Source organism: Nicotiana tomentosiformis, chromosome 2 (assembly GCF_000390325.3).
Source record: "Nicotiana tomentosiformis chromosome 2, ASM39032v3, whole genome shotgun sequence".
Taxonomy (NCBI): domain Eukaryota; kingdom Viridiplantae; phylum Streptophyta; class Magnoliopsida; order Solanales; family Solanaceae; genus Nicotiana; species Nicotiana tomentosiformis.
In genome coordinates, this window is record NC_090813.1 from 125397317 (window position 1) to 125417716 (window position 20400).

At 35.5% G+C, this 20400-nt stretch overlaps 2 protein-coding genes and 1 long non-coding RNA gene across 3 annotated transcripts; all 3 read left to right on the top strand.

Moving 5' to 3' along the window:
- The first annotated feature begins 2782 nt into the window (after nt 1-2782).
- LOC138891413 (uncharacterized) lies at nt 2783-9777 on the top strand. The gene is made up of 3 exons (XR_011414222.1): nt 2783-2928; nt 9494-9618; nt 9721-9777. It is a non-coding gene; the product is annotated as an uncharacterized lncRNA (long non-coding RNA).
- A 785-nt stretch (nt 9778-10562) lies between these two features.
- On the top strand, nt 10563-16469 carry LOC104119460 (meiosis-specific protein ASY1-like). Its single transcript, XM_070194080.1, has 13 exons — nt 10563-10577; nt 13697-13825; nt 13907-14017; nt 14126-14177; nt 14275-14307; nt 14380-14504; nt 14591-14603; nt 14794-14868; nt 14982-15091; nt 15436-15586; nt 15681-15895; nt 16087-16171; nt 16282-16469. Exons 1-13 carry the CDS (start codon nt 10563-10565, stop codon nt 16467-16469), a joined length of 1302 nt encoding a protein of 433 aa, XP_070050181.1.
- LOC104119459 (uncharacterized) lies at nt 16048-18815 on the top strand. The gene is made up of 2 exons (XM_009630976.4): nt 16048-17371; nt 18326-18815. The coding sequence occupies exons 1-2, from the start codon at nt 16931-16933 to the stop codon at nt 18446-18448; spliced, it is 564 nt and encodes a 187-aa protein (XP_009629271.1). The 5' UTR covers nt 16048-16930; the 3' UTR covers nt 18449-18815.
- The last annotated feature ends 1585 nt before the right edge of the window (nt 18816-20400 follow it).

A 20400-nucleotide genomic window follows, 5' to 3' on the forward strand; every position in this document is an offset into this window, starting at 1 on the left:
TAGAGCGGTGACGACCGGAGACGCACACTTTCCACCTGCCCATTGGCGAGGCCACCATCACGCTGCAGGACATGGAGGTTTTATATGGGATGCCTGTTGATGGACTGCCCGTTGCACTGCCTCAGGCCATGAGAGAGATGACGCGTGGGCAGTATTTGGACATGCTGCAGCAGCTCACTGGTTTCAAGCCACAGGATGAGACTGCACGCTCAGGGGCCAGTCGCATGAGTTTGACAGCTATTCGACAGCATTTGGAGATATTGCTCCCCGACATCACCGGGGAGACAGATGATTTGCATATTCACCGGTATACGAGGTTGCTTCTGCTCCTTCTGTTTGGGGGGGGGGGGGTCTTGTTCCCGAACACTTCGGGGAACCTAGTCAGCTTGCGATTTCTTTATCATCTTCAGTTGCTAGATGATTTACCCCAGTACAGCTGGGGTGGTGCTGTTCTCGCCTACTTGTATAGGCATCTGTGCTGGGCGAGCATGGGCACCCAACATGACGTATGTGAATTTTTTCCGCTTCTACAAATAACAACATATTCGAATACTCTGCTCATTCCTTCCAATTCTATCTAGTCAAATTTTTTCTTAAACTTTACGTCAACTTTGTATGTTAAGTTTGGGCCTGGGAGCGGTTCCTGCAGTTACAGCCACCTCTATCACCATTACCTCCGGATGTACTCGAAAAATACCTTTCTTTTAGTAATGGTATGACCATATTCCTGGTGGACTGATGTAATGCACTCTTTGATTTTATACCTTATGGACGCTTCAAGGTGTGGAATAAGGACAAGAGAAATCAAGTCAATATTCAAGTTGTAGTGATTCCCATTGAATATGTCCATTTCACATATGTGAGTGGGAATATATTTACCCACTTTCCACAGACCTGTGTTCTTCTTGCTCGCATGCAATATCCAATGACAACCCGTAAACCATTTACGACAAACAACTTTGTATACATCCGGACTTGACTCCCATACCGTCAGTTCACGACACTCTTTTACGCTGTACATTTTTGCTGCCCTGCTTAAGCGCACTTTATCAGGAAAAAGTATGCCCTTTGCCAGCACCGTTGGTCTAGAATCATCCCACATTGCTGTCCGAATTTTATCAAAATCCTTTGTGAGAGCATCCACATCTGGCATACTTGGCAAGTTATCAAGGTAGGTAATCTTCCTTGAATGAAACGGCACTTGGGACTCGTACACTCTTGGTCTAACGGGGGGTGGAGCATACTCCCTCGTCAAATCAGGTCCTTCATTCTCTTCCTCCTCGTCACCATCCTCACGAGGGAAGGGTGTGTCGTCTCCGGAATCATCGGCATTGTTGTCATAATCACTGTTCTCTTCCTCACTCTGTGCATCTGCCAGATCCCGATTTAATATGTCGTCTTCGGGCAATTGAGTGAGGACAGATGGTTCAACTTGCTCGTTTTCACTACACAAACAACAAAGTAATAAACTACTGAAATTAATAAATACTTTCCATATAGCTGTATCACTTCACTTACAAGTCGTAACGTGTTGACATTCCTTGATGGACATTATCATGTTGGTGATGACTTCCGGATGGACCACCATGATCCAACACACCAGAACTACGCATATTCCAATTGGGTGTGGGTTCATAACTTGTAAAAGTCATATCTGGCCGGTACCCCATGTGGAATATATGAGTGTTAATACAAATTCAATACAACAAAAATATACATCGTAACACTAATGAAAATTGAAGTTTACCACTCGTCTTGTAGATTATGTAAAGCAGGAGAGAAATTATTTCCTCGCTCGTCATTCGCCCATGGTGATAAGTTTAAATCAGGGCAAACTCTTTTATCCGGAACTTGTCCAGCAAAAACTGCTCCAGAATAACCACCCGATGACTGAGGGTTATCCCTACTATGCGCAACCTCATTATTGCGAACGTCTTCGATTTCCAACATTTTTATCACAAGAAATTCCCGGTATTCATCCGAAGTCCTCAAAAAATTCCTCAAAGTTTCATCATCGTCGATGTTAAACTCAGCGTAACAAGAAACCCCTTGCGGAGTAATCGAATACGGATATCTTCCGGTTACTTTAAGGTTCACCGAACGTTTTCTCACACTCATTTTATTACATAACAACGATACCAATCTATCGTACTCCATTATAAGTGGCAACTTAACATGACACTGTGGAGATAAACGATAGCTCACAGAGCTATTCGCCACCACAACTTCACCCCCCCCTCCCCAAATATAATGAAACCCTTACTTTTCGCTCTTCAGACATTATGAAAAAATGCTTGAGAATTTAACAAGAAGAAAAATTTGAACGAGAGTTAGGAATATTTTTGAATGGATTTTTGTAAAATCCTAACGCCTTTAAATAAGGCAATGCCTAGCTCGGTAGGCTGAATTTTTTTAGGTATAGCGCTCTTTTAAAGAGCGCTATACCTATTTGAATTATTGCTATGTCAGTTAAACGCAGGAGACTTATTGGTGGGCCCACAAAATAGGTATAGCGCGGTTATATACTGGCGTATATATATATATATATATATATATATATATATATATATATATATATATATATATATATATACATACACACACACACATATATAGCGCTCTTTTAAAGAGCGTTATACTTTAACGGTCAAAACTCCGTTAAAGCATAGCGCTCTTTAAAAGAGCGCTATATATAAAAATATTACTATTTTTTTAAATACATATTTTCGTCACACTTGTCCAAAATAACCAGTTCTCTATCAGTTCTGGATTCTACTTTGTGTTAAGTTTTATATTCTTCTCTATCAGTTCTTTACATTTCTTTGTTGCTTGTAGGTGTTTATGATGCATTGCAGAAGAAATATCTTAAAACACTCTTGTTCTGCGTGTGCGAAACAATAGATGGACCAATGATCGAGGAATATGCATGTATGACAACATGATAAGATGGTTTGATTTGGACTGTAATTACAGTCATATTTTTGAATTGATTAATGATGTCACGGGCTAAGTACTTCAGCATTTAAGAATTAGTGTCCGGAACGAAAATGTGATTCTTTTGCACTCAAAGAACCAAAATATGTGAAAAAAAATATAGTGACCTTTTTATATATAACTCTCTTTTAAAGGGCGCTATACCTTAACGGCCGTTTGCCCGTTAAGGTATAGTGCCCTTTAAAAAGGCGCTATATTTAAATCCACATGGCACAGAAAAAACAGATAAATAAAATTTAATGTATCAAAAGAGGAGTAGAGTGTTGGGTGGTTCAATGATTAAAGGTTAGGTATAAAGTTGGTTTTGGCCTTGAGGTCCAAGGTTCGATTCCTTATTAATCGAAATAAGAAAACAAAATAATGCTCGCGGAAGGAATCGAACCCTGGACCTCAAGGACAAAACCAACTTCATACCTAGCCTTTAACCATTGCACCACCCGGCAATCTACTCCTTTTTTGGTACATTAAATTCTATTTATCTGCTTTTCCTGCACCATGTGGATTCAAATATAGCGCCTTTTTAAAGAGCTCTATACCGTAACGTGCAAATGGCCATTAAGGTATAGCGCCTATATAAAAATATCACTATTGTTATAAAATATAGCTCAAAGTAACAATATATAACAAGGAAAAACAAGTTAAGAGATATATAGAGAAGGAAGAGATTTTCTTCTTCAATTGTGTGGTCTTTTCATCTATTACAAGGCCTTTATATAGGCATGAAAAGTGAAGAAATATGTCATTAAGCATTTGAGATCATGGAGGAAGATCACGGGGATGTTATGGAATTACAATCATAATTCCATAAGTATTATAGTAGTGAAAGTTAAGAAGATAATGGAGAAGAGTAGTGAGCATTACTCCTTTGGTGGTTATGGACATCCATCATAATTCAAGATTTTATAACACTCCCCCTTGAATGTCCATAGATAATGTGTCTCGTTAAAACCTTGCTAGAAAAAAGAGTACACATATCATGTAATATGCATTGCTTGCTGCCTCGTTAAAAACCTTGCCAGGAAAACCCAGTGGGATAAAATCGTAGCTAAGGAAAAAAAAAAGTACAACGCGTATTTGCCTTCCCCTGATGAAAACATCAATTTATTTCACCTAGATGATGTGTTCCGATCCACTATACCAACTTCTCAAATATTGAGGTTGATCATGCTTCGTTGAATAGAATCACAAAATTATCAAGCGAACAAATTCATTAAACATCTATTTCACCGTTCGGTGAAGATTGTGTCTAATAATGAACTTTGATGAAATATATGATTTATTCTGTCTCCTTCAATATATCCTTTTTTAAATTGAGATAAACAAACATCATCATCTTTACTATTATTGGAGTCTTTTTTTCAAAGTAAAATCGCACACCGGTTATGTGTTGAGTGACTTGATTTATCAGTTGCTAGTATATTGACATTGTTGAATAAGTATCAACAATTGATTGCCTTGTGAAATAATAATATGACAGTACCCTCACATACAAATAGATTGTTTGAAGAACGAACTTCAGAAAATGCCTGCATTTGCATAACCAACAAAACTTTGGTAATATTTGTTAGAATAAACAAATCTATATCAAGGATTCCTTTTGCAATATAATCCTAATAGTATTCCAATATCTTCATATAGGAATAAAACTATATCTTGTTTGCATATTGTTATGCTCATAGTTCTAGCAAGATACATTAGTGCATCAATTGCACTAGACACAAAAACAAATCATGTACGCCGTGATCGCTCTAATTCACATAAGAATTTGCTGAAGTTTTATTTAATAAATTTCTTGGGAATCTTAATATGCTTCAGAACAACTTAAACCCTTTAATGATTTCTATTATACGCATATCAAGTTTTTCATGTATTGCCAGATTAAAACTTGAAATGACTACATCCACCATAGGAGAACATGTCTCTATATAATCAATGTCAGAATATTTACAAGTCTTCTTGTGTCACAAGTCGTCTTTATGTCTATCGACTTAACCTTTTTCGCACAAGAACACATTTATACCATCACTGGCTTTATACTTTCAGGTGTTGGGACTATCCGTCCAACTTCACATTTTTCATGTGAAGTCAATTTTTATTGGGTATTTTTTATTTGGCCAATCATTTATCTGTCCAAATTTCATGACAGATTTGAGCTCAAGATCCTCGTCAATATTAATAAAATTGAGCGCTACATTATATTAACAACATTGTCGACGATAATTTTGCATCGGTTCCATCATCACTCAATAAAGACATAACTTATCGAGATCTCATTATTTTCAGGTACATGAGCCTCTCCCATGAGGTCTTATAAAATGTTATGTGATGGTGCTCTTATAAAACACTTGCCTCCTTAGTATGACCATCTTTATCATTTGCTCCTCTCCTTTTTCAAGGAGTTTTATCTTTAGAACCGATTAGTCTGTTACACTTCTTGCGTGCTATAGACTCTGTCCCCCATGGACTTTATTCTATTTGGAGCATTAGTAGCTGATATATGACATTTAGCTTTGGGTCATCAAATGCGTCTGGCAATAATTTGCAAATGAATTATCATTTGAACTTTAAGGTCATATTTTCTTGTACGAGAATCGATATGTATTCATAATAATTCATTCCATGTATCACTTTCTCAGCTGCCCATTTTCTCCCCCTAATGTTGGGATCACCAACATATTTTCCAACCTTCTTTGGGAATCCATCTTTGTGCATTGTGGTGGCATAATTAAATCATATAGTACATCCATATTTTTAGATGAAAATTATTTGGTTCCTGACCCTGAACCGATTGTGATAGGGAGAACTTTTCATAACTTGGCTAGATGCATACAAGTGCGGCTGCATATTAAATAATACATCTCATACCAAATTTCGTTTTGGGAGTTTTATTCTCATAACCAATGGTTTAGCTATAATTAGAGGTATACAATTTCTGCTAAACCAACTTGGATTTAAACCAGCATTATCAAGATAAATCACCATAATTTATATTTTGGAACTGTGCTCTAATAATTTGAGCAAGCAACCTTGCAAAAGTCAAACTGCAAGTTTATAACAAATGCACATGTAACCATACAATAGATGTATTTATTAAAATTATATAATAGTAAACGGTCCACATGGCAGGTAACTGGGCCCGTATATTTATCATCTTTTATTCATTCCAGAAATCAAGGGATTCAATCCCAACCTTAACTAGTATATCATGAGAATAAGCAGCACAAGAGAATTCTTGAAGAATCTTCTATTTCTTCAATATACGTGAATTCTCGATTAATTTTTGCATCATAATTGAACCGGGATGGCCAACCGGTCATGTCAACTAATATTTATTTTAGTAAACCTCTAGTTTACTTGTGGCATGTGATTCAATCATCATGCTTATACTTGAGTCATACAAATAGAAGAAAAGTCGGGCAACCTTTTATATTTACCCGGTATGATTATAGTAATTTGCAGATATTCAATCTTCCTTTCATTTATAGTCTCAATATGCCAACCACTTTGGCTTGTACATTTGAAACTCAAAAAGTTTTTTTTGAGACTTACTACAATATTAATGTCATGAATAATTTTACCCATCTGGGTCGTAACAAATTAGCCTTTTCGGAGCTCTTAATTGATTTTGTACTATAAGATCTTTTGTCACACTATCCATATGTTGAATGTCTCCTTCACGGATAAAATCATATCATAATGATTGTCATGGTCAAAATCATCATAAACAAAATTATTTCTTGCTTTAATTTTATCTTTAATAACCTTTTATAAGACATGGCAAAATATTTTTGGCATACCGCATGTACGCGACCAATAACATATTTATGTAACTATACAATAATATTCATTATCTTTCCTTCTCTCAAACCTCCCGTATATGTGAGTTGTAGTATTGATTCAATCATGCATAAATACATTCTTGTGCATAATTTATATCACATATATATTTTCACATTCACTTTCAAGAATGGGTCTGCATTTACAATGCTTATCACAAGTCACATTTTCAAAGAATGGACCATAATCATCTTAATGTGCCTATATTTACAGACCATATTGATACACATTTTCTTCACTTTTAAAGGATTATCCTGAAAACCCTTATTGTTCTCCTTATTACAATTACCATAATGATGACTATTATTATTTTGGTCTTTGGCACGCCTACATTCATTCGTTAATCACTTGTCTCCGTTTAGACTTATTATGTACCGCTACCACATTCACTTCAAGAATGGAGCAAATCAAGTGGGACACGCTTCATATCTTTTTATGAAAAATATATTATTTTTCTTTAGTCATCATTATATCATCAATATGGTATATTGAGACTCAAACCCAATGCCTTACCAATATAAAGGCATGTTAGGCCATAATGAATTGAGACTCAAACCCAACTCTTATCATCATGGAGCATTAGGACTTGAACCCGATGTCTTACCCTCATGGTGCATTGCAACTTGAACTCATTGAAGTTGATATCATTAATAGTAAAAGACAAAAATAATTTCAAATACAGAGGAAATGCTTACCTCTTGAGTTAAACTCTTCATAATATCATTTGTATATAATTCTCAACAATAAACTTTCGTTTACTCAAATCAGCTAAGTAATTAGTGTCAAACAGATATATGAAAATACAAAATAATATTAAAAATTTACATGTGGTCTTTGCTGCAAATTGCTATAAGCCTACTTCAAGATGAAAGTGATATGACCAGAACATTAAGGAAAAATGATGTATCAAATAGAATAATAGTACTACTAGTTACCATGCACTTTTGTGGAAATTAAGTATTATGCTCTCTAAAAAAACAAAGAAAAATAGCAGAACCTTTAAGTCAATCAGGGAATCAAAACAAATAGTGGACAAATCTCTGTCAACTATCTACTATCTACTTACTATATGCTTTCCATATAGAAATGATTCAACATTTTAATTTGATAAGAACTATCATCAATGAAAAATTTGGTGTAGTACACTTATTGTACTAATATACTATATGTAAATCTATCAAAACATATAGTTTAGATATAGTACTACTATATCATGCATTAACATTTCATTACCCATAAAAAAAATGAGACAAATAATGAATGAGTCTAACACACTTGTTCAATCCAACAAGTGTAAAAGTCCGTGAAATTCAAATGCAAACTAACATAAGACTAGCGGAATCAGATGCCTTTTTTCTCTTAACAAACGTGGGTATATCAATCTTAAAATAATCACATATAAAATACTTAAATACTTATAGCAAAAGCCAATTATACTAAAATCAGCAAAAAGATAATTCATACGTTTGGTTGATTACAAAATCATTGTAATGATATAACTATATCCCATTTGCCAAATCAAAGTAAAATAAATTGGTTACATACCTAACTCTTACCGAAGAACATTTGAAAATATTACCTCACTTTGGCAACCATATATGTCGTGTAACTAAGTTATAGTTCAAGGATATTTTCTAATGCAAGACATTCAACTTAAAGAACTATTACATGATAAATCCTTCAAGATAGATGATAAACCACATATGTTTTATTATTTCATAAAATAATTTAGTACTGTAAGTAAAAATAAACCATCTAGATAGATATACTTTATGTATGACTATGAATCATCTAATATGAATGAAATAAATATTTGAGTTGTAGCTATATCGAAAATATTGCTCAAGTATGATACGTATATGACCAGAAGACATTTATATTGTTATATATTAACCCTTCCAATTGGTATTTAAGTAAGCACAAAAATTATATACTTAGGAGCATACCTTGGAATGATGAACCACTTACCAAAAAAAAGATAATCCATAGAACATTTGTCTCACTGTCCATACGAAATCCAACAGGCTTACACATCAGAAGCTACAGTGTTACTTCGCTATGGTAATACAAAAACATATCAACTTTGTTGCGACACATTTCCTAAAAGTTGAGAAGGATTGTCGCAGAGAACAATCGTGCTGATAACGTATTATAAAATATAGCTTAAAGTCACAATATATAACAAGGAAAAACAAGCTAAGAGATATAGAGAGATAGAGAGAAGGAAGAGATTTTCTTCTTCAATTGTGTGATCTTTCCATCTATTACAAGGCCTTTATATAGGCATGAAAAATGAAGAAATATGTCATTAAGCATTTGAGATCACGGAGGAAGATCACGGGTAGGTTATGAATTTACAATCATAATTCCATAAGTATTATAGTAGTGAAAGTTATGGAGATAATGGAGAAGAGTAGTGAGGATTACTCATTTGGTGGTTATGGACATCCACCATAATTCAAGATTTTATAACAACTATATTGTTTTTCCACATATTTTGGTTCTTTGACTCCAAAAGATTTGGTTCCGGACTCTTAAGAGTAGTATGGCTTGAAATAATGAAAAAGCTAAATAATAGCTGTTCTACGTTAATTTTATATCATTTCTGAAACTCAATCTTGGAGCTTGAGGATAACTGATGCTTCTGGTTCTCTACTTGCAGTTTCTTTCTCTTACTCAAACTCTGACAGCCAAGAAGTGTCAATTGAATGTCAATCGCATTGGAATGAAGAAAGGAGGAACATTCAAGTGTAACTCAACCACTGAAATTACACCTAATCAGATGAGGTAATTATATTGATATGATGAAATTCCTTTTTATTGTTTTGTCTTATGCTAGTTGATTTTGGATAGCTAGAATCGTTGAGTTAAGAAGTAGCACCCTTTCAGGAGTTCTGCTTGTAAAATGATCCGTACATTGATTCAGCTGATGAGAACTTTGGATAAAGCTTTATGTTATTCATTAAGACATGCTTCGTCATTCATTAATCATCGCTGATTCATTTATTTTGAAAAATTTATCTTGTTTCTATTTTCTAATTTTACTTTTTTTCAGCGAACGATACTGATGAAGCTCTTTATTATGACGATTTTACTGTAAGCCCTTCACTCAACTTCTTTTGTCCTTCCCTAACTTCCAATAATCTTACCATTTTAACATTTTAGTCGCAAATGTCACTTGGTTTGTCAATCTTTTGGTCACATTGTCACGACCTCATTTTTCCCTCCGTCGGGTATCGAGATGGCACCTAGTCTTAGGGACTAGGTAAACCTAATATTTACTGAATAACAACAATAATTAAATAACATCTAACAATTTTTGAAATAGAAATCTCTACAAAATTTACAATTCCCAAAATCCATAGTACAAGTCATAAGCTCTACAGAGTTTGCTACAATTTTCTAAATACGACTGCTTGAAATAAAGTAAACAGTGTGAATACAAATCAGAAGGTGACTCCGAAACCTGCGAACGCAGCAACAGGTTTATCTTGAGTCTCCACAGCAACAATCCGCACAACTAGCTAATGATCAACTGGATTCGAAAATACCTGGATCTGCACAAAAATATGCAGAAGTGCAATATGAGTACACCACGACGGTACCCAGCAAGTATTAAGACTAACCTCAGTGGAGTAGTGATGAGGTACAATCAAGACACCTACTGGACTAAACAACCCGAACAAGTATAAGAATAATAGAGTATGATATTTACATAACGACCACGCGAAATGGCAAATAATACGGTAATTTCAGTAAGAAAGGAAGACAATAACTATCAACAGAGTACCATAATAATGACATAGTAGATGTACGGAAATACGTTCTAAATCCGGTGATCACAAATAAATGAAAGGCAAATAACAACTCAACAAAACGACCGCTTTCACACCGGGTTTTAGCCAATAACCTCCACGAGGTACCGAACCTCAGAATATTTACAACTCACGTGTCCCAATTCCTGAACCCTAACACTTAGCATCCTGTGCTCTCATTATAATTTATAACCGCACTGACGACTCACGTGCCAAATAGACTCATTCTCACATAGAAGGCAATTAAACAAGGATGTACATCTATACTCAACAATATCAAGAATCCTCTTTAACCGATAAGAGTGCTTAACTGCGTATATGCTTGTGCAAGTGTCCTAACATAGTTATGCCAGCTAGTAAGTATAAAAAAAAAAGGAATGGACAGCACGTAGAATGTTTTCCTATAATTTTTTTACAAGATAGAACTCACACAGGTAAGTGCACCACTACACAAATATCAACAACAAGAATATCCCCAGGCTATCGCAAGTCATCACAAATCAATCCCTGATACAACCCACCTTGTCTCGCCACGTGTGCAATAGTAAAGTAAATGCCCACCTTGTCTCGCCACACGTGCATAATAATATTCCCACTTTGTCTCGCCACGTGCGCAACCCACATATATATAGCCCGCATTGTCACGCCGCATGTGCAAATATCAATATTAACAATAGCACGGCAGAAATCTCGTGTAACCCAATAACACCCGCACAACAGAATCTCGTGCATCACAATAACAATAACCGCGCGGCAGAAACCTCGTGCATCACAATAACAACAACCGCACGGCAGAAGCCTCGTGCATCAGAAAGAAAGTACAACGACAACAATAACAATAATGCAAGGGTACGATAATTAAGTCAACTCAAAGATTTCAGAACTCAAAGAAATGGAGGAACTATGTCACAAGGATTAGCCACAATAGAAAATGCTAGTCATGATAAGAACAACTCAACAAGAAAGGAAATACTATGTAACAACGGTCCACAATATACAGTTCGACAATGAGGGAGCTAACACAAGTCGAATAATTCCAAATAAGGATAGTCAACTAAATTATAGGATATGTAACTTCTTTTAAGGTTAGGCAACTAGGAAAGAGATACAACAAATTCAACAAGGATAAGCAGCAGAAAGATAATCTTAGCCTCAATTAAGGGTGAACAATTATAGAAAAGATAATTATAACTTCAAATAAAGATAAGCAGTTAGAAAATGATAACATGGCAATAGAAGAGATAACAATTTCAGTTAAGGCACTAAAGAATCAAATAAGCAACAAAAGTGGATCATGAAGCAATTAATTCTAATTAAAACAGGTAGAGGTGAAACTAGTAATTAAGAGACGTATTCATAACATAACAACTACATAATCAGTGAATACAAGGACCTAAGAAACCTAAAAGGTTAATTTTTCACAAATAAGTCCGAGCACGTACTCGTCACCTCGCGTACACGGACTACAATTAGCATAGAAGACTCAAATCCTAAGGGGTAGTTCCCCCACACGAAGTTAGGCAAGATACTTATCTCAAAAAAGACAGACCGATACTCAAAAATAAACTTCTCGGGTGAAATGGCCTCCGACTGCTCAAATCTAACCAAAATAACTTCAAAGCACAAATAAAACTCATAAAAAACTATTCCGAATCATAAAGCCTCAATCTTTATCGAAATCTAAAAATCGACCCAAAAGTCTACCCCGGGCCCGCACCTCGGAACTCGATAAATTTTTACAAAATCCGAACACCCATTCCGATACGAGTTCAACCATACTAAAATTGTCAAATTCCGATACCAATTCGTCCCTCAAAACATGATTTTTCATTTTGAGATTTTTCTTCAAAAATCCTCATTTTCCTCACTCAAAAACACTAATTAAATGATAAAAATAAAGATAAGATCATGGAATATAATAAATTCTAGGTGAAGAACACTTACCCAATCGATTTGCTTGAAAAACCCACAAAGAATCGCTCAAAATCGAGCTCTACAAGTCAAGATATGATAAAAATGGCATAACCCTCGATTTGGAAAATATATTCTGCTGCCCAGGTGTTTGTACATCGCGATCACGGAAGAGGAGTTGCGATCGCGAAGAGAAAATGGCTACTGCCCAGAATTGGTGTTGTGCGATCACGAACAAGCATATGCGATCGCAAAGAAGGAAAATAATGGCCCAGGAACTGGGCTATGCGAACGCGTGAGGTGGCACGCGAACGAGAAGGAGGGGAAAGCACACTTATGCGTTCGCGGATAGAATAATGCGAACGCGTAGAGGAAATGGTCACTAGCTCCCAACTCCTAGTTTCTACTACGCGAACGCGATGGAGCGGATGCGAACGCGAAGAAAGGGAAGGCTGGCTTCCGCGATCGTGGAATGAGTTATGCGAACGTGAAGAATAAATAATTCATCCTCCAAAATTACACTATGCGAACGCGGAGAAAGTGACGCGGACGTGATTAAGGAAACCAGATGACAGAAAACAACAGTCCAAAAATAGGAGAAAATGGCCCGTAGCCCATCCGAAACTCACCCGAGGTCCCCGGAACCCCATTTAAACATACCAACAGGTTCCATAACCTAACACGAACTCACTCGAGGTCTCAAATCACATCAAACAACGCTGAAACTACAAATCGCGCCAAGAATCGAACTTATGAACTTTCAAATCCTTCAACTTTTCCAACTTTCGCCGAAATGCTCCAAATTATCCTACGGACCTCCAACTCCAAATCCAGACACACGCCTAAGTCCAAAATCACCATTCTAAGCTATTGGAATCATCCAAAATCCATTCCGGAGCCGTTTACACAAAAAGTCAAATTCCGATCAACTCTTACCGCTTAAGCTTCCAAAACTTGAATCTTCCTTCCGATTTGACTCCGAATCATCCGGTAACTGAATTCAACCATGCACGCAAGTCAATACACATAATACGAAACTTTTCAAGACCTTATGCCGCCGAACGAGACTTAAATTCTCAAAATGACCAGCCGGGTCGTTACACACATGAAGGTTCATAACAGAATTGCTGGTTGTGCAGCCTGCTGATTATGAGCCTCCTTTCTTTAGAAGCTGCACTGAAGAGGAGGCTGTTAATCCATGGGCTAAAAGTCCTTTAAAAATGGAGGTTGACGGTGTCAACATCAAGCATTTTGTGTTAGCTCTGAAGGTATTGCCATTTATTGCAGGAAGGAGTTAATAGTTTTAAGTTTAATGTTCAATCAGTAAACATTATATGGGTATTGCACAGGTTAAGAGCGTGCTTGATCCTTGTGAGGATGAGAAGGACGATAATCAAGATAATAGTGTGAGCTTGGGAGCTGATTCCTTCCAGGGAGATGACAGTGAATTTGATAGTGAGGTAGAACATTATTTCTCTCCTCAATCCTATGTAAAGCTTGACTGCACTTACTATCCTCTTAAATTTGTTTGCACGGACTAAAGTCTGCGAGATGATGATATATTTCAGTTCAGTCACTCTGATGATGACCAATACATAGTTGCACCAATTGATAATACATGTGTCTACACTTGGTGGATTGTTTAAACATTTCCTACCTCAGTATTTCTGAATCACATAAGTCTAACTAAGAAATGATCTCTTCACAGAGAAGCAAGATGCTCAGGATAATGGTAATATGGCTGATGAAGGTACTGTTACTACTGCCAACTTCTTGCTGGACACAGTGCCAAGTACCTCTAATGTGCTACTTGAATTTTCAGATGATACTCAGGATCCAGCAGAAGATGAACAACAATTTGATAGGTTAAAGGAGTGGATCAACTCATACCACCTTGACAGAATTAAAGTGACTGATGTTCTCTCTCATTTCCCTGACATCTCAGAGGTAAAAACTCTGGTGCTGGTAGTCATGTAAAGTGCCTGTTTCTCCCACAACTGACCAGTTTACCTAATATGCCATCCTGGTTGCAGGTCTTGGTTGAAGGTAATGGAAGGACCTCTAATGAGGGCATGCTAAACCTACGCTTCATAAAGGAGATTGTTCAAATAATCTTCATCCAGTGCCTAAAATTTTGGCCCAAAAAACTATTAGAAAAAGCTAAGATGAATAAAGCATCTTTACTATCAAATTTAAGTAGTTCTACAGTTTCTTTTTCCTTTCATTTTGATTTCAGAAATTATGGAAAAGCTTGTTAAGGAAGGCATTCTTTCAAGTGTTGGCACTGACTGTTGCATTATTAACAAGCAAAACGGTTTGTTAATTTTTCCTTTACTGGTTAATAGTTTCCATATATATTTCCTTCATTTGATCGTAATATATCCTTTTTGGAATACCACTATTTCCAACTAAATACTCAATTGTAGAAATTCAACTATGAGTTCGGCATTGTGAAAGAAGAAATTGACGGCCAACAATACCCAAGAAGCAACCAATCGCAGCATGACAAGGGTAAAGATTACATGTACATGAAGGTGAGACTTTTCATATTCGACATTGTCCTGATGATATCTAAGTGGGTGCACTCTATCCTTCTCCAAATGCATTTTCATGTTACATGAAGCTGCTTTGATCAGTATTTTTTCATCTATTCACTTTGTGAATCTATCTGTATATACACGCATGGATTTTGAAACTCTGGACCGACTGAGAGAGGTTTAGTATTCTCATTTAGTTAACTGAAGTTCTCAAAGTTATAAGAGGAGTGCATATACCAGTTTTCTATTTTACTAATTGAAAAGTTTTTGTTATGAGCTGTATTGAATTTACATGCTTAATTCCCAGAAAGCATGTTTGTAATGGCAATGTCTTGTTTCAGGCTTTGTATCATGCTCTTCCCCTGAACTATGTAACTATTAGCAATCTTCAAAGTAAACTAGGAGGAGAGGCAAATCGAACTACTGTGAAGAAGCTAATAGATAAAATGACACAAGATGGCTTTGTTGAGGCTGGGAGCAACCGCAGGCTAGGTACCACTGGCAAACTGCATTTTTGGCTTTGCACGGAGGAGAAAGATATAAATAGCAGTTACCATCATTTGCTGGATTGCTTTTGTTATTGCAGGCAAGCGTGTGATCCACTCTGACTTGACTGAGAAAAAGCTGGTTGAGGTTAAGAAGGTCTTAGAGCAAGATGTCATGGTAATAATCACGAGGTTATATGAGTTCAATAGCTTATGCACTGCCAAAGTTTTAACTTATTTTTTTACTATGTTCATTGGTCAGGATGTGGACATGAACAATTCAGGTAATAACTCCAACTATTCAGAACTTCCCATAGTACTTACTCCGGTTACACACCTTTCAAAATTGTGTCTAGTACATACCACTTTTTTTTGACCAATTTTTTAGAATATATGTAATGTCACGCACCAATAAGATTGTGGCACTTGTTAATAATTTTTTTATAAAAATAAAACACTTAAATTTCTCTTGACCAGTTTCTCTTTCCTCGTCTCTTTCTCTTTCAGAAGAAAAACAGAAGCACCACCATAATTAGATTCTTCTCTTTCTTTGAAGACCCATTTTTTTCATCATCTTTATTCTTCTTTACCAGTATTTTTGTTTCTCTAAAACTTTTTCACTATTTTTTGGTTTCTGGGTTTTATTTGTTTTCTTTGCTATGGAAACACCATTTTAATCAATGAGTGTTGCCACTGTAACAGTGGCCGAAAAATGGAGGTCGTCGTCGTTTACCTTTTTTAACCAAACGAGACCAGATCTGAATGAAGAACCACCAACTTGTCGGAAAGATCTGAGAGCTCCACCCATCCGAAGAACATTTGAGCACGTCGGCCATGAACTGATAGTCGAAGTAATGACCTGGCAACGGAGATCGTCACCGGCGTTATAAGTTATGGCCGAGATCTACTTAAAGGAGATGAAAGGGGAGGAGATGGGGAGGCGTGTGAAAGAAAAGGGAGCTGCAGTTTTCGTCGGATTCCGGGACGGCAGGGGCTCCAAATGGGGAAGAAGGGCCCAGACATCTTTTTCTTTTACTTTAACTATTAAATTAAGAAAATAAGGGGGGGAAATAAGATTTAGACACGTGTGCTTATATAAGAATTTAGGCAGATAATGCATAGGTTTGAGGCGCTCATTTTGTTTGTTAAACACACGCGTGCGTGCCATCTGGCAAAAATGGTGTGTGTATAATATGTTATTCATCATTAGAAAGTGTGTGTGTATATATATATATATATATATATATATATATGATCGCTTATGTTTATTCTAATATCTCTTGTGTTTAAAGTTAATGATCTCTTATGTTTTGTTGTAAGATCTCTTATATAACTATTTTAAAGTTTATATATGATCTCTTATATAACTAGTTTAAAGTTTATATATGATCTCTTATATTTAAATCACAAGAGATCGATGGCGATGGAAGATGTTCCGAATGAAACTGCTTCTGGGTCAGTGTCCAGTGCAGATGAGGTTGAGTCACAGGAAGGTGACGAGGAAACGCCAGAGGAGGAGACTGACAATGAAGAAGCAATGAAAAATGACGATAAGGATGAGTCAGAGAAAGATAGTGCTGAGGAGGAAACTGATGAGGAACAAACAACGGAAGATGACGATGGGGACGAGTCAGAGAAAGATAATGCAGAGGAGAAAACTGACGAGGAACAAACAACAGAAGATGATGACGGGGACAAGTCAGAGAAAGATGGTGCAGAGGAGGTGGAAGTGATGGATGAGCAAGAATTTGCTGCTCGAAACACAAATAATGTCCAAGCTGGGAAAAATGAGGTAACTCAATTTTTTTGTTCCACTCGAATTTGTCGAAGCTGGGGAAAATGAAACACAAATAATGTCGATTTTGCTGCTCGAAACACAAATATAGCTCCAGGACTCTGTATCGAAGTGATTGTTATTTTTCTTCTACATTTGTATTTTACGTTTGAAGTTAATAATATTTCTCAAATGTTTAAATGTCTTAAATTTCTAATCATTGTATTAGAAAGTGTGTGTGTATATATATATATATATATATATATATATATGATCGCTTATGTTTATTCTAATATCTCTTGTGTTTAAAGTTAATGATCTCTTATGTTTTGCTGTAAGATCTCTTATATAACTAGTTTAAAGTTTATATATGATCTCTTATATTTATTCTAATTTCTCTCGTGTTTAAAGTTAATGATCTCTAATATTTTGCGGTAAGATCTCTTATATAACTAGTTTAGATCTCTTATGTTTCGCTGTAAGATCTCTTATATAACTAATTTAAAGTTTTTGTTAATTTACTGTACTAGTTAAAAGTATTGTAAGATCTCTTATATAACTAGTCTAAAGTTTATATATGATCTCTTATGTTTATTCTAATATCTCTTGTGTTTAAAGTTACTGATCTATTATATTTTGCTGTAAGATCTCTTATATAACTAGTTTAGATCTCTTATGTTTCTTTGTAAGATCTCTTCTATAACTAGTTTAAAGTTTTTGCTAATTTACTATTTTAAAGTTTTTACTGTAACTAGTTAAAAGTGTTGTAAGATCTCTTATATAACTAGTTTAAAGTTTATATATGATCTCTTATGTTTATTCTAATATCTTTTATGTTTAAAGTTAATGATATTTTATGTTTTGCTGTAAGATCTCTTATATAACTAGTTTAAAGTTTTATCTAATTAATTGTTTTAAAGTTTTTACTGTAACTAGTTAAAAGTTTTTGCTAATATGCAATTGAATATGTAGGAAAACTTGCATGATGATCCACCTGCATCTGTGAAGTTGAGATACAATCTTAAAACAATTCAAGACGAAACTGGTTATTTTCCGGGTAGAGTGACAGTTAGGTGTAGGATAGATATGCTATAGAGAGTTTGAAAAATTCTATTATTTGGACGGAGCCCAATGAAGTACTTCCTTTTTTACGTAAAGCCTTTCTAGATCAAGTTGTTGACATAAATGTTGATTGCTGGAAGAATTGCTTTCACGGCCTCTTGTGTCATTATTTGTTGCTAAGGGAAATTAAGACAGAGAGAGAAAATGAAATGCGATTTTTGATTTGCAATAAACCTATTCTCTTTGGGATGAAGGAATTTTGCCTTGTTACTGGATTAAATTGTGGCCCTCTTCCAAGTGAGAGCCAGTCAATGCAAGTTTACCAGGATAGTTTGGATTTTGTAAAAAAGGTGAAGAAATATTGTTCTTCATTAGAGGGGTTAGAGGGGGAAGATGAGAAGGATAGTTTGGTTGGTGAAGATCTTTTACAGGTTATAAGATCTAGAATAAAGACATTCGCTGCAGTAGAGAAATAAGGTGTTGCTGTCTTATACATTATCCACTCAATCTTATTACACTACTAGAAATTTCGTAAAAATCGACCAAGGTCGACCGACCAACTTTGGTCGGTCAAAAAACCGGCCAAAAAATAAACCAAATTTGGTCGGTTTTTCAAAATATTTTATTTTTTAATTTTGTTTTACGAAGCCAACCAACTTTGGTCAGTTTTCTTTGGCGCAAAAATGCGGGAAACTATTTTTGAGTCCCGCGAAATTTATTTTTCAAGAAACCGACCAACTTTGATCGATTTTTCAATTAAAATAAATAAAAACTAATATTAAAAAATCGATCAAAATTGGTCGGTTAATTCGGCCGGTCATTTTAAAAAATCGACTAGCTTTGGTTGGTAATTTTATTTTTTAATAAAACTGACCAACTTTGGTCGGTTATTTTCGTGCGAAAATACAATTAAAGAGTATAAATCAAATAAAAGACAGTCTTAAAATAAAATGCATCAATGGTCTAGTGATAGAATAGTATCCTTCCACAGTACAAACTCCGATTCGATTCCAGATGGTGAATCTTTTGATTACATAATTTTCAGATGGTAGAATCTTTTTATTGCAATATTTGTTTTTTGAATTTAATTGACCGACCAAAGTTGGTCGGTAATTTCCGACCAACTTTGGTCGGTATGCCTTTCCGACCGCTAAAATACTGTCCACACATAAATGGTCGTATTTTGGACGGTTATTGACCATTACCGACCAAAGTTGATCGGTTTTTTTGGTCGATTTTTACCGAATTTCTAGTAGTGTTAGCTGTATACGATGTTAAGCAAGTGTCAGAGGACTACCTAGCATGGGTGAGCAATCCAACATTCTTTGTATCATATTCTTGGGGTCGAGTGTTCTTTAATCTCACACTTAAAAGTTTAAGAAAGGATCTTCATCATAAGGCAACAGAGCGAAATAAAAAAGGTAGAAACAAGTATTTCAAAAAAAGAAGAATCCACAATCTTACACTATTGGAGGTTTCGCTGCTGCTTTTCTTGTAAGTTTCATTGTTAATTAAGCGTTATTATTTTCTTATAACATCTTCTAATTTAATAGCAATATACATATGTTTCCCTTGATATGTATGGGCTTATGAAGCAATAGTTGTGTTTGGATCTAATCTTGGAAAGGAGTCTTTGGCTTTGGATAATGCAATACCCCAAATCGTTCAATGGAATTCGGAAAAAAACTCTACAGCACTTGAGTTATGATTGGTACGATAAGTTGATAAGTAAAAATGAGGTATGGTTTTGTTACTGATAAAATATTACTAATATTAAATAAGTTAACGGATAGAGAAATTATTACTAATATTAATTTGTGGTATTGTATCACAAGTGCATTGCATTCCAATAATGAAGACATCTAAGAAAAAATCTAAAAGCAAATGCGTAAAGTGCTTTGAAGAATTGGTGGACGAGGAAGACGGAACTATTGATGAGTTAGTAAGAGAGTCGAATAAAATAGAGGTCTTAGGTCCTCTTGATG

What these genes read in the sequence shown, in the direction of transcription:
- LOC104119460 (XM_070194080.1), top strand. An exon ending in TGGTAATATGGCTGATGAAG is followed by an intron (nt 14,308 to 14,379) that starts GTACTGTTACTA and finishes TTGAATTTTCAG; the next exon opens with ATGATACTCAGGATCCAGCA. An exon ending in ATCTTTATTCTTCTTTACCA is followed by an intron (nt 16,172 to 16,281) that starts GTATTTTTGTTT and finishes CCACTGTAACAG; the next exon opens with TGGCCGAAAAATGGAGGTCG.
- LOC104119459 (XM_009630976.4), top strand. Translation starts at nt 16,931, where the DNA reads ATGATCTCTTATATAACTAGTTTAAAGTTTATATATGATCTCTTATAT. An exon ending in TCCAAGCTGGGAAAAATGAG is followed by an intron (nt 17,372 to 18,325) that starts GTAACTCAATTT and finishes TTGAATATGTAG; the next exon opens with GAAAACTTGCATGATGATCC.